The sequence below is a fragment of the Vipera berus genome (assembly GCF_964194415.1).
Source record: "Vipera berus genome assembly, chromosome: 5".
Taxonomy (NCBI): Eukaryota; Metazoa; Chordata; class Lepidosauria; order Squamata; family Viperidae; genus Vipera; species Vipera berus.
In genome coordinates, this window is record NC_138207.1 from 7338188 (window position 1) to 7351059 (window position 12872).

Genomic DNA, 12872 nt, shown 5'->3' on the forward strand with positions numbered 1-12872 from the left:
CCATAAAGGGAGACAGACTAGATGTGGGTTGGGGGCGGGGGGGGGGAAGAAAATTTAGAAAGAAAGGCAACACCATCTCGGCAAACAGTATTGGAACGTTTTGGTGCCAGACCCTATGAGTGAACCAGACAAGGGGTAAGTAAACAAATTGGCTCTGCATGAATCTAAAAAAAAAAAAGTTTTAAGGTTGGGAGAAACATTTCTTAAGCTATCATGAAGGGTTCACCTGCTTTATTTCCCCTCTTCTTCTAGGGTCGCAACACGTATGTTGTTCCGACGCAGCAGTATCCTGTCCAGCCAGGTGCCCCCAGCTTTTACCCTGGAGCCAGCCCTACAGAATTTGGCACTTTCGGTAAGTGATGCCTGCATACGCTGCTTGGGTTTCGCCCTAAAATGGCCGCCTTTTCCCTAGGGGAGGGTTGGGCAACTTTGGCTCTTTTGTGACTCGTGGACTTCAACTCCCAGAATTTTTGAGCTACTCATGCTGGCTCAGGAATTCTGGGAGTTGAAGTCCACGAGTCATAAAAAGAGCCAAGGTTGCCTACCCCTGCCCTGGGGGCTTGAAAGTGAGGGTAGTCCCCAACTTAGTGACCACAATTGAGCACCCCAAAGTTTTGCCCCATTTTACAACCTCTTGCCACCGTGAATGGTTGCAATTAGTAGCACGGTGGTTAAGTAACTCTGGCTCCCCCATTGACTGCTCGTCAGAAGTTCGCAAAAGGGGATCACACATGACCCCAAGGGGCTCTGCAGCGGGCATAAATATGAGTCCGTCCCGAAGTGGCCGGATATTGATCATGTGACCATGGAGATGCTGCAACGTTCTTGTGAAAAATGATCATAAGTTAATTTTTCTTCAAAAAGCGGTTGCATTTTCACACGTTCACTAAACAAATGGTTGTAAGTCGACAGGTACCGGTACAGGTAGCCCTCGACGTACGGCCAAAATTGAGCCCAAAATTTACGTTGCCAAGTGAGACGTTTGCTATGTGAGTTTTGTCCTGCTTTACGACCTTTCTTACCACAGTCGTTAAGTGAGCCTCTGGAGCTGTTAAGTAACCCGGGTTGTTAAGTGAACCTGGCTTCCCCATTGAATTGGCTGGTCAGAAGGTCGCAAAAGGGGATCACGTGACCCTGGGTCACTGCAACCGTCATAAATATGAATCAGTTGCCAAGTGTCTGAATTTGGATCATGTGACCCACGGGGATGCTGCAACAGTCGTAAGTGTGAAAAATGGTAACAAGACACTTTTTCCAGTGCCGTTGTATCTTCACAGTCACTAAACAAATGGTTGTAAGTTGAGAACTACCTGTGTATGGAAACGTATCTGGATCAGAGGCAGAACTGAGAAAGGTTAATGAAACATCAAGCTGTGCATTCTTGGTCTACCACTTAAATTAGCTCAGGGGTCTTCAAACTCGGCCCTTTTATGACTTGTGGACCTCAACTCCCAGAATTCCTCAGCCAGGCATGTGCCTGGCTGAGGAATTCTGGGAGTTGAAGTCCACAAGTCATAAAAGGGCCGAGTTTGAAGACCCCTGAATTAGCTGCTTCGAAAGCGTTGATGGCACCTCTATCCGGTTCTTCTTTAAGTTCTCACTTTTCAAAGTTTTTGTCTCCTGTTGTTTTAGGCTTTGCAATTTATCCTCGAATATAGTGGCTTTGCTCTGATACTGATTTATTGATTTATTTTGTTCTCGGTTGAAACGATTAAGGATAATACTTGGGAAGATAACACAGAGATCATGGCCAGAAAAACCTGGAGTGGAGAGGGAGCAAAATTTCTTGGTAGGAGAGAAGATTGGTTTGAGTCCTTGAAGGGAAAATAAAAAGCTGTGAAGAAGGAATTCTAGATAATTCTAGATAAGGAATTCTAGATAAGGAAGTCCTTCTCATCAAACCTAATACTCTTGTTTGGAATTTAAAAAAAAAACACCAGACACACATCAAAAATGGCCTTTCGTTGAATTTAATTCCTGGATACCGTCTTATGCATGGTTAATTGCTGTCTTTTTCTGGGGTGGCTTTTTTTCCCTTGTGTTCCAGCCAAATGTCCTGTATCGTCGTCCTCGACCTATGACCACAGCCGAGCCCCAGATTTCTGTTGCTAAGCGAGAATGGTTGCCAAGCGGGTTTTGTCCCATTTTCATTCTTGCCATAGTCGTTCAGTGAATCCCTGCCGTGTTACTAAGTGAATCCGCCTTCCCCATTGACTTTGCTTGTCAGAAGGTCACAAAAGGGGATCACACAACCTCGGGACACAATGGCTGTCATAAACATGAGTCCGTCGCCAAGTGGCTGAATTTTGATCACGTGACCACGAGGATGCTACAACGGTCCACGAGTGTGAAAAACGGTCCTAGGTCGCTTTTTTCCAGTCCCGTTGTAACTTCGAACAATTAGTAAATGAACTGTTGTAAGTCAAGGATTACTTCTAATGCCCAAGCAGTCCTTCCAAGTACTAACCATGTATGGCTTCCTGGATTGGCCAAGATTAATTGGGTTGGTACTGCCTCCCTGTGAAACTCTTGATTGGAATAGGCCAGGGGTAGGCAACCTTGGCTCTTTTATGACTCGTGGACTTCAACTCCCAGAATTCCTGACCCAGCCACGCTGAGGGGAAAGGGAGAGGTTTCCGAGCTGAGCCATGCCGGCTCAAGGAGTTCTGGGAGTTGAAGTCCACGAGTCATAAAAGAGCCAAGGTTGCCTACCCCTGGACTAGGCCTAGGCCGCTTTATGACTTGTGGACTTCAACTCCCAGAATTCCTGAGCCAGCCACGCTGAGGGGAAAGGGAGAGGTTTCCGAGCTGATCCATGCCGGCTCAAGGAGTTCTGGGAGTTGAAGTCCACGAGTCATAAAAGAGCCAAGGTTGCCTACCCCTGGACTAGGCCTAGGCCGCTTTATGACTTGTGGACTTCAACTCCCAGAATTCCTGAGCCAGCCACGCTGAGGGGAAAGAGAGGTTTCCGAGCTGAGCCATGCCGGCTCAAGGAGTTCTGGGAGTTGAAGTCCACGAGTCATAAAAGAGCCAAGGTTGCCTACCCCTGGAATAGGGGTTAAAATGGTGGTAGATTTCTTTAGTGTCTGATTCAAACAGCCTAAACAGGCAGTCCTCGACTTAACAACAATTCATTTAGTGACCATGTTGGAAGATACAACAGCACTGAAAAAAGGGACCAATGATCATTTTTCAGACTTAACGACCGTTGCAGCATCCCCACGGTCACATGATTTACATTCGGATGCTTGGCAACTGAATTTAGGACGGGTTGCAGCGTCCCGGGGTCATCTTTGGCAGTCTTCTGGCAAGCAAAGTCAGTGGGGCAAGCCAGATTCACTCAACAACCGCGTCACTAAATGGACAGCTGCAGGGAATCCCCTTTACAAATGTGACAAGAAAAGCCGAAAAAATGGGGCCAAACTCACTTAGCAAATTTCTCTCTTAGCAGCGTAAATCTGCGTTCATTTCGCCGGGACCTGAAAACCTGGCTTTTCGATCTATCAGGCCTGGACTGAAGGGGTTTTAGCATTTTAATATTGTTTTAATTGTTGGGCTTTAATTAATTCATTTTAATTTTATATTATCTTTTTATATTGTCTTTTATACGCTGCCCTGTAAACCGCCCTGAGTCCTTTGGGAATAGGGCGGTATAGAAAACTAACTAACTAACTAACTACCTAACTAACTAACTAACTAAATAAATAAATAAATAAAGGGCTCTGTGGTGGTCGTAAGTCGAGGACTACCTGTGTTTCATTTAAGCTTTCCATGTGTCACTCTATACACTGTTTCCCCCATCCCTTCTTTTCTCCCCCTTTATTCCAATCCATGCCTTCTCCTCTCCTCCCTGTGGAAGAGCCAAGAATGTGTTGTTGTCATTTGAGATGATCTTGAGCCAGTGAAATGACCAGGCAAATCTCACTTCAGTCACTTTTTTTTTTTTCCAAGAGGCAACTGGACTTCCTTAGTTTCTCTTCGAAGACGTTTCGCTTCTTATCCAAGAAGCTTCTTCGGCTCTGATTAGGTGGTGGGGAATGGAAGGATTTATACTCCTTGCAGACCCGCTGGTCATTTGCACACGCCTATACTCCGCAAGGAATGGAAATCCTTCTATTCGCCCACCATCTGGTCAGACCCGAAGAAGCTTCTTGGATGAGAAGCTTCAAAGAAAAACTTAAGAAAGCACCTTTGGAGCAACCGTGACCTTGGATGGCTGAGAATCTCCATAGACACTTTTTGTTGCAAACCATCGCTGCTATAGGCCCCCCCCCCTTGTTCTTTAATTGAGCTTTTGGGTTTCTCCAAAGACTATAGAAATAGGATCCTTTAGCTCGGAAAGGGAAACTATTCCAAAGATTCCGCAAGGTTTCTACTAACGCATTGACTATGCATTGATGGCAATAGCACTTAGACTTATATACCGCTTTACAGTGCTTTACAGCCCCTCTCTAAGCGGTTTACATAGTCAGCATATTTGCCTCCCCCAACAATCTGGGTCCTCATTTTACCGACCTCGGAAGGCTGAGTCAACCTTGAGCCAGTGAGGATCAAACTCCTGGCAGTGAGCAGAGTCAGCCTGCAATACTGCATTATAATAACTGCGCCACTACGCCTTCCTTCCTTCCTTCCTTCCTTCCTTCCTTCCTTCCTTCCTTCCTTCCTTCCTTCCTTCCTTCCTTCCTTCCTTCCTTCCTTCCTTCGCAGTAGCACATATACTGCTTCACAGTGCTTTACAGCCCCCTCTAAGCGGTTTACTGCAAATTGCCCCCAACAATCTGGCTCCTCATTTTACCTACCTCGGAAGGACGGAAGGCTGAGTCAAACCTTGAGCCAGTGGGAATCAAACTGCAGGTAGCCGACAGTCAGCAGAAGGCAGCCTGCAGTACTGCATGCCGTCCCTGACGTACGACCAGAGTTGAGCCCAAAATTTCTGTTGCTAAGCGAGGCAGCTGTTAGGTGAATTGTGCCCCATTTTACGACCTTTCTTGCCACAGTTGTTAAGTGAATCACTGCTGCTGTTAAGTTAATCAGACGGGCTTTTAAGTGACTCTGGCTTCAGATTTATGAGTCAAGCGCCTGTATTTTGATCATGTGACCATGGGGATGCTCGTAAGTGTGAAAAACAAGTTTTTTTTCTTTTTCTTTTTGTCATTTCGAACGATCACTAAATGATCTGTTGTAAGTCGAGGACTACCTAGGTAGAACAAAAAAAAGGAAGAGAGAACAATAAGAAAAGCTGGAATGGTCGAGAAGTACAGTGATATCTTGGTATTCATCATTAATTGGTTCCAGGAGGCACAACGAGTACCAGTTTTTTCCAATAAGGAATAATGTAGTGAGTCACAAGGCAGTTGTCACGGGCAGGTTTTAGCTTGTGCGTCAGGGACCAAACAAACGAAGAGTAGCGGGACACAATTTTGGCATCCAAATGCATTGAAGCCAAAATGGATGAGTTTTAAAGTGGAAGAGTACCAAGGTGCTTCTGTATTCCGTCATTGCGAAGAACTAAGATTTCATTCTATTTCCTGCAGGCGACGGAAAATGTAGGCTCTGAGAGAAGCATTCTGGGAGGAAGATGGAAATATGTAACTGTTCTAGGCTGAACACGTGCTGAGTTTGAATCCTGCCTTTGGGAATGTTGGGAACGCAAAAAAAAACAACAACACCCCAAGCGCCTGTTTCCTTCATTTTCATTCTAGCACCGCAAAAATAGAATACGGGTGTGCGATCACAATTTACGGATTGCTGCAGCTAGTCCTCCACTTAAAGTCATTTGTTTAGTGACTGTTCAAAATCACAGTGGCACTAAAAAGTGTCTTTTGTCCCTTTTCACACTTAACGACCGTCGCAGCGTCCCCCTGGTCATGTGATTAAAATTTGGACTTGACAAACTGGCATCCATTTATTTATAAGAGTTGCAGCGTCCCCGGGTCGCGCGATTCCCCTTTTGCGACCTTCTGTCAAGCAAAATGAACGGAGAAGCCTAATTCGCTGAACAATGGTGTTTCTAACTTTACAGCTGCAGGGATTCCCACTTAATCACAGTGGCCAGAAAGGTCGTAAAGCGGGGCAGAGCTAACAAAACAACCACAGGAATTTTGGTTTCAGTTGTAAGTCAAGGTCAACCCGTACTCGACCTCCAGTAGAATCGTTCCAAGGAATGATTTTATTTTATTTTTTATTAATTTAAATTTGTATAGTGGATGGAATAACTAAGCAGAAAGAAACATACCTTTTGCAATTCTGTCCTTATTTTTTTTTTTTCCTCCACAAATGAGGAAGCTGCTTTTCATCAAGGAACAAAACGTTACAATAAGCAGGAAGGAAAGAGGTTAGAAGGAAAGGGGAAAGTGTTTGGAACGAGGGAACGCAAAGGGAAGAGATTTAGTGTTTGCTGAGCTGGCAGATGTGGGCTTCATCAAACTGGGTGAGTCATTGGGCTGAATGCCCATCCTGGAAAAGTGGCACGTCAGATTACCTGCATCATGGAAAACTGGCTTGCAACTTAGCCTTGCTCCTGACACACAAGTAGCACAAGGTAGTCCATCCTCTACTTAACGTCCTACTTACGATTGAGTCTAAAATACACGCCAGTTTTGCCAAGCCTCCGGACTTTGATCACGTGACTTAAGGGGATGCTGCCGCGGCCATCAATATGCAAACCTCTGTCATAAGTCACTTTTCTCAGCGCCGTTGTAACTTCGAACTAAATGAACGGTTGTTAAGTTGAAGACTACCGATACACACGTCTTACGGAACGGCAGAACTCTGAAAAAGTGTTGAGCTACAGTAAGCTAATTTGGTTTGTCCAGTTGCTCCATCAGTTCGGCTATTTTTGTTCGGTGCCCTGCCTGTCGTAAAATCTCAAAAGATTCCTTTAATTGATTGGGCAACCTTCCCCCCCCCCCCCCCGACTGTTTAACCTTCCACCCGTTCATAGCTTGTTCCAGGGCATTTCCGGTCCAGCAGTTTCTTTTTAGCGATGGTTTCAAACATTAAAAACGAAAGAGATTTCTGCAAAGCTCCCAAGAGTGGTCTCTTGAGACTCATAGCCTGGCACCTTTGAAAAATTGTACCTTTTTAGGACATTTTTAACGCCTGGAGTAACTTGGAATATTGGTAGAACTGTTTGACTTGGTAGATCGTCAAATCTGCCGCAGGGAGATTTTGCAAGAGATCCCATGCAAATCCTCCACCACTTCCTTCGATGTACGTTCTTTGGTCAGCATTTAGTTTGTATATTTCTGGCCCTTTTTTTTTCATTTCCCCCTTCTCCAATATTTTTGCAGACAGAATCTTTCTTGGATCTCGTTTGTTCAGAAAAGCTGGGAAACTCGTCTCATCTTCTCTCAACCCCCCCCCCCCTTCCCCCCTTTCTTTCTGGTGGGACTAGTTTAATGTTTAACCGACCAAACAGAAGCCGGGCAGACTTTAACCCCGACTTGCTTGTCCCAGCTACAGTAGCCGTGAATCCAAAGGTGGGATTGTGGACGACTCCTGATCCAGTTGCACCTGTAATCTCTTTTAGGAGCTGTTTGAGGGCCAGTGAACACACACATGCATTCACGGATCAGGAACTGGCCTATTGAGAATGGTTCCTCTTGGAATTGGCGCTGTTCCTCATCTGCCCTGGACCTGATCATTGCTCCAACCCTCTTTGCTTCCCGACTTGACTTGTTGGCCGTTTGGATTCTTCTCCCCACATGATGCTCACATGCTCACTGACAGCTCTTCCTATATTTAGCCTGGAGCTGGCCCAGCAGCCTCCTGTAGGCTCAGAAATGTGAGCTGAGGCCCCCGCCCCACCCGCATTTCTGTTTCTTGACTAGTCCGACAGTGGTGGTGGTGGGGGGGAAAAACATCAGCTTGCACCCCTTACCGAAAGGTAGGTATGCTTAGCCCTTTGGTGGACGGCTACATTGACAGCAAGCGGGCTGAGTCTGGCCCTTGACTTCGACCTCTCGGCCTGGGCATAACAAGGTTTCTAGCAGTGGGGGTTTTTTTTTGGAAAAGAGAGTGGCAGGGTTTGTTTTGTTGTTGTTGTTGGAATCCTGAGATGGTTTAAGATTGGCAGGGCAAGGCGGTTGGGCTGGCAATCCCAGTTAGGACTGAGCTGGCAGGAGAAGGTAAATTTCGCCGTCTTTCTCCTCGCCGTCCAGTTCCTTAAAGCTGTGGTCCCCAAGCTTTCCAGCTTGGCGGCCTGGTGCGTGCGTGTGTGTGTGTGTTGGGCCCCCCCCTGTAAATTGCAGCCGCGTACACGCAGCTCTATTTGTGCAAGCAGCTCTATTTGTGCAAGCGGCACATGGGCACCCTCCAGTTGTGCGAATGGAGCTTTGCGCATGAGCGGAGGAGGGCAGGTGAGCAGCACGTGCGAGGGCCCTCTGTTCACACAGGGGAGGCTTCATGCGCAAGCGCCCCCTGCTTGCACGAGGGGAGCTTTGCCCGCGCATGCTTTTCCCATCTCTTGCAGCGGCCTGGTTTCGAACAGGCCGCATCCCGGGAGTGGGCTGGGGTTTGGCGACCTTTGCCTTAAAAGGTTGGACAAAGGTCATTTCCCCCCCCCCCCCATGGCAGAGATGTCCCCAATGGCTGGCTGAGCTGCTGCAGCATCCAGAGATGGCTGTTCATGGGTGTGTTTTACCCGCACTCAGCTCCCCACCCATAAAGTTTATTAGGCCAGATGACTCAGCAGAGCCCGGGTGCTGCCTCCCTCCGTGTGCTCAGAACAGGCTCAGCCAGTCATTGCAGCAGCTCAGCCTCTCTCTCTTCCCCCCCCCCCCCCCCCAAGGACTGAGATTGTGGCCGAGGAATTGCAGAGCACAGGGTGGCAAGTTTCTGAACAACAAGGGGAGATTTATTTATTTATTTTTTATTTTAATTCCATTTATATCCCGCCCTTCTCTGAAGACTCAGGGCGGCTTACAAGCTTAGCAGTAGCCTTCATTCTATGTTTATGCCTGCTTATTAGGGCTTTCACACACACCCCCAAGCGGCATTATTACAAAGTCAGCTTAATTGCCCCCAATAATCTGGGTCCTCATTTTACCTACCTCGGAAGGATGGAAGGCTGAGTCAACCTTGAGCCTGGTGGGATGCGAACCTGAAATAATTGCAGGCAGCTGGTGTTACTTAAGGAGGCATTAGCCCACTGCTCCACCAAGGCTCTTTTATGACTCGTGGACTTCAACTCCCAGAATTCCTGAGTCAGCTGAGCTGAGCACCGGCACGCGTGTGCGGGGGAACCTTTACCTTTACCTTTTTACCCTGTATGAATTCCCTGGCTCAGGAATTCTGGGAGTTGAAGTCCCCAAGTCATAAAAGAACCAAGGTTCCCCACTCCTGCCCTATGCCATTCTTATCCTCTAGAGTTAATGTTCTTTTTTTTTTACATTGCTTATCTCATTGTTTTATTATCTGACTTCTGTTTACATTCTTTTCCTTGTCCCAAAGGTGCCTTTTTCAAAAGGCAACTGGACTTTGCTTTTCCTTGAAGAGGTTTCGCTTCCTCATCCAAGGAGCTTCTTCGATTCTGACTTTAGTTATTCTTCGGTCCGCTTGGCAGCTGTCTCATATTTATGACGGTTGGAGTGTCCCAGGGTCATGTATTTCCCCCTTCTGAAACTGGAGGCTTTTAAGTGCACCATTGCACCTGTTAAGTTAGTAGCAGGGTTGTTAAGTCAACCTGGTTCCCCCATTGACTTTGCTTGTCGGAAGGTGGCAGAAGGGGATCATATGACCCCGGGACACTGTGACCGTCATAAATACGAGTCAGTTGCCAAGCCTCTGACTTTAGATCACATGGCCGCGGCGATGCTGCAGTGTTTTGGACGTGTGAGAAATGGTCATAAGCCGCTTGATTCAGTGCCATTTGTAACTTCCAATGCTCACCTGTTGTAAGTCAAAGACTACCTGGATTTATTTTGCTTTTGCCAGGATTGGAGCAGAGGGAGAAATTACAGTTTTTTTTTAAAAAAAAAGTGTAACGAATAAATGGAATGGTTCAGCCGCAGTATTATAAGGATCAATGGCTTGAACGGAGTCTGGCTGAAATTGGGGCGGGAAACTTGATTTCTATCAGTTTAATTGCATGACTTCTCAGATTCAAATGAGGATGCCCCCAGACACCAGCCAGTGGAGAAGAAGCTTGGAGAAAAGCTGTAACTGTATATGTGATCTTCCCTACAGGTTTTTAAGGTGGTTTCCACCAACCTGAAAAGCAGAACTTTACTTGTATTATTATGTGTACGTTGGGGGGCTGTGTAACTTAACAATAAGCCAATGTGAGGGGTGGGGGGGAAGTCTGGCTGATTTCAAAGACCTATTCTTTCCAGATCCTAAAGTCTTTCGAGAGATCAGGTTGCGGTTGAGATTGCCACCGGGGCAAGATTAGGTATGTTGCTTGATCACAGTGCCCACCATCCCCAGGCAACGCGACCAGTGGATGAGAATGTGAGAGTTGCAGTCCAAAATTTCTGAAGGCACCGAGGCGGTTTCTGAAAAGGGTTAGAGCTCCTGAACATAGTTTGGTTTAATGGTTAGGGCACCAGGCCAGAACGCAGGGGGGGGGGCGTGAATTCTAGTCCTTAGACATGAAAGCCAGCTGGGTGACTTTGGGCCAGTCACTCTCTCTCAGCCCAACCCACCTCTCAGGATTGTTGTTGTTGTTGTTGTGGGGGATACGTTTGCGAGATGCAAATAAATGCATTCCCAAAGCTGCTTTCTGTTCTAGTTCTGTCGATTTTCTCATAACGATGAAGATAATGTTTGAAGAGGAGGAGGATGAAAAAATGAGGATATTATTCATAACTCTTGGTGATTCTCTGGGCCAGGTCTGTCTCCACATCCTCTGACCTTGCACTACTTCTTTTGAGTTGTTCTATGCCCTGGTTGGTGTCAACTTTGGTGGTGTCCAGCCAGCCTGGTCGTTGATGGCCTGGCTTTCCTTTTACCGCTAACTCTTCCCAACATAATTTCTTTCTCCAGCGAGTTTTCTCTCGCAGGTCTTCAGCTGCGTGAAACTTTGTTTGCCCAAAATGCTCGTAAATCAAATCGAGGTTGAAAGGAGTAAGACCCACCACTTTTTCTTCTGCTCTCTTCCTTGATATCTGGGTGGAAGCCACCGGCTAGAGTTAGTTGCATTGGCTGGGTGCAAAGATAATAATAATAATAATAATAATAATAATAATAATAATAATAATAATAATAATAATAATAATAATAATAATAATAAGAAGAAGAAGAAGAAGAAGAAGAAGAAGAAGAAGAAGAAGTTGTTGTTGGAAGGGACCTTGGAGGTCATCTAGTCCAACCCCCTGCTCAGGCAGGAAACCCTATACCATTTCAGGCAAATGGCTGTCCAGTCTCTTCTTAAAAACTTCCGGTGTTGGAACATTCACCTCTTCTGGAGGCAGGTTGTTCCACTGGTTAATTGTTCTGACTGTCAGGAAGTTTCTCCTTAGTTCTAGGTTGCTTCTCTCCTTGATTAGTTTCCATCCGTTGCTTCTTGTCCTGCTTTCAGGTGCTTTGGAGAATAGCTTGACTCCCTCTTCTTTGGGGCAGCCCCTGAGATACTGGACCACTGCTATCATGTCACCCCTCACCCCTCAGATCTGCAGGGGACAGTTTGATTTTCCCAAGGAAAGTGCCAGGATGAATGCCATAGGCCTGGCAAGAAAGATGAGCACGGCACTTGGGAAAATAGCTGGAGGCACAGACGCATAATACGAGATGAGATAACTTTATTGTCATTTTTTACTGTGAGCACACTGGCCCTCATTAAAAATGAAATCCTGTTGCCTGCTCTCAAAAGAAAGCATATATCTACCCATACACATACATAACACACACATACACATGCTATATGCATACAGAACGTACATGTAGGAATTGAAGGGGAACTCATCAAATTTGCAGATGACAGGAGGAGCCAACACCCCAGAAGACAAACTCAGGATCCAAAAAGATCGTGACAAACCTGAACAATGGGCCCTGTCCAAAAGAGTGAGTTTCAATGTGGAAAAAAGCAAAGTCTTACATTTAGGCAGGAAAACTCAAATGTGCACAAGTACAGATTAGGTGAGACTTGGCTCAAAAACAGCAACTTTGAGAGGGATCTTGGAGTCCTAGTGGACGATCACTTGACTATGAGCCAGCACTGTGCAGCAGCAGCCAGAAAAGCTAATATAATCCTGGGTTGTATAAACAGGCAGAGAATCAAGAACACACGAAATGTTAGTACCGTTTTATAAAACCCTAGTAAGACCACACCTGGAATACTGCAGCCAGTTTTGGTCACCGTATCACAAAAAAGATGTTGAGAGTCTGGAAAAAATTCAGAGAAGAGCAGCTAAGATGATCGAAGCCCTGGAGACGGAAAACATTTTAAGAATGCTTGCAGGACTTGGGTTTGGCCAGTCTAAAGAAAAGAAGAAATAGGGGAGACATGATAGCAGTGTGCCAGTGTCTGAGGGGCTGCCACAAAGAAGAGAGGGTCACGTTCTTCTCCAAAGCACCAGAGGGCAGGACGAGAAACAATGGCTGGAAACTGACCAGAGAGAAACAACCTGGAATTAAGGAGAAACCTCCTAGCAGTGAGGACAATCAACCAGTGGAACAGCTTAACCCCAGAAATCGTGGGCGCTCCCATCGCTGGAGATTTTTAAGAAGAGGCTAGAAAGTCACTTGTCTTAAGATGGTATAGGTCAGGGGTAGGCAACCTTGGCTCTTTTATGACTCGAGGACTTCAACTCCCAGAATTCCTGAGCCAGCCATGCTGAGGGAAAAGGGAGAGGTTTCCAAGCTGAGCCAGGCTAGCTCAGGAATTCTGGGAGTTGAAGTCCACAAGTCATAAAAGAGCCAAGGTTGCCTAC

General features: G+C 46.3%; 1 protein-coding gene across 5 annotated transcripts in view; it reads left to right on the top strand.

Annotated features, from left to right (window-relative positions):
- EIF4G1 (eukaryotic translation initiation factor 4 gamma 1) overlaps positions 1–12872 on the top strand; it is a 134391-nt gene that overhangs the window by 40712 nt on the left and 80807 nt on the right. For all 5 annotated transcript variants that reach the window (XM_081329139.1, XM_081329142.1, XM_081329143.1 and 2 more), the window contains one exon: positions 253–352. In XM_081329139.1, the coding sequence (XP_081185265.1) occupies positions 253–352 (100 nt within the window). The remainder of the gene's footprint in view (positions 1–252; positions 353–12872) is intronic.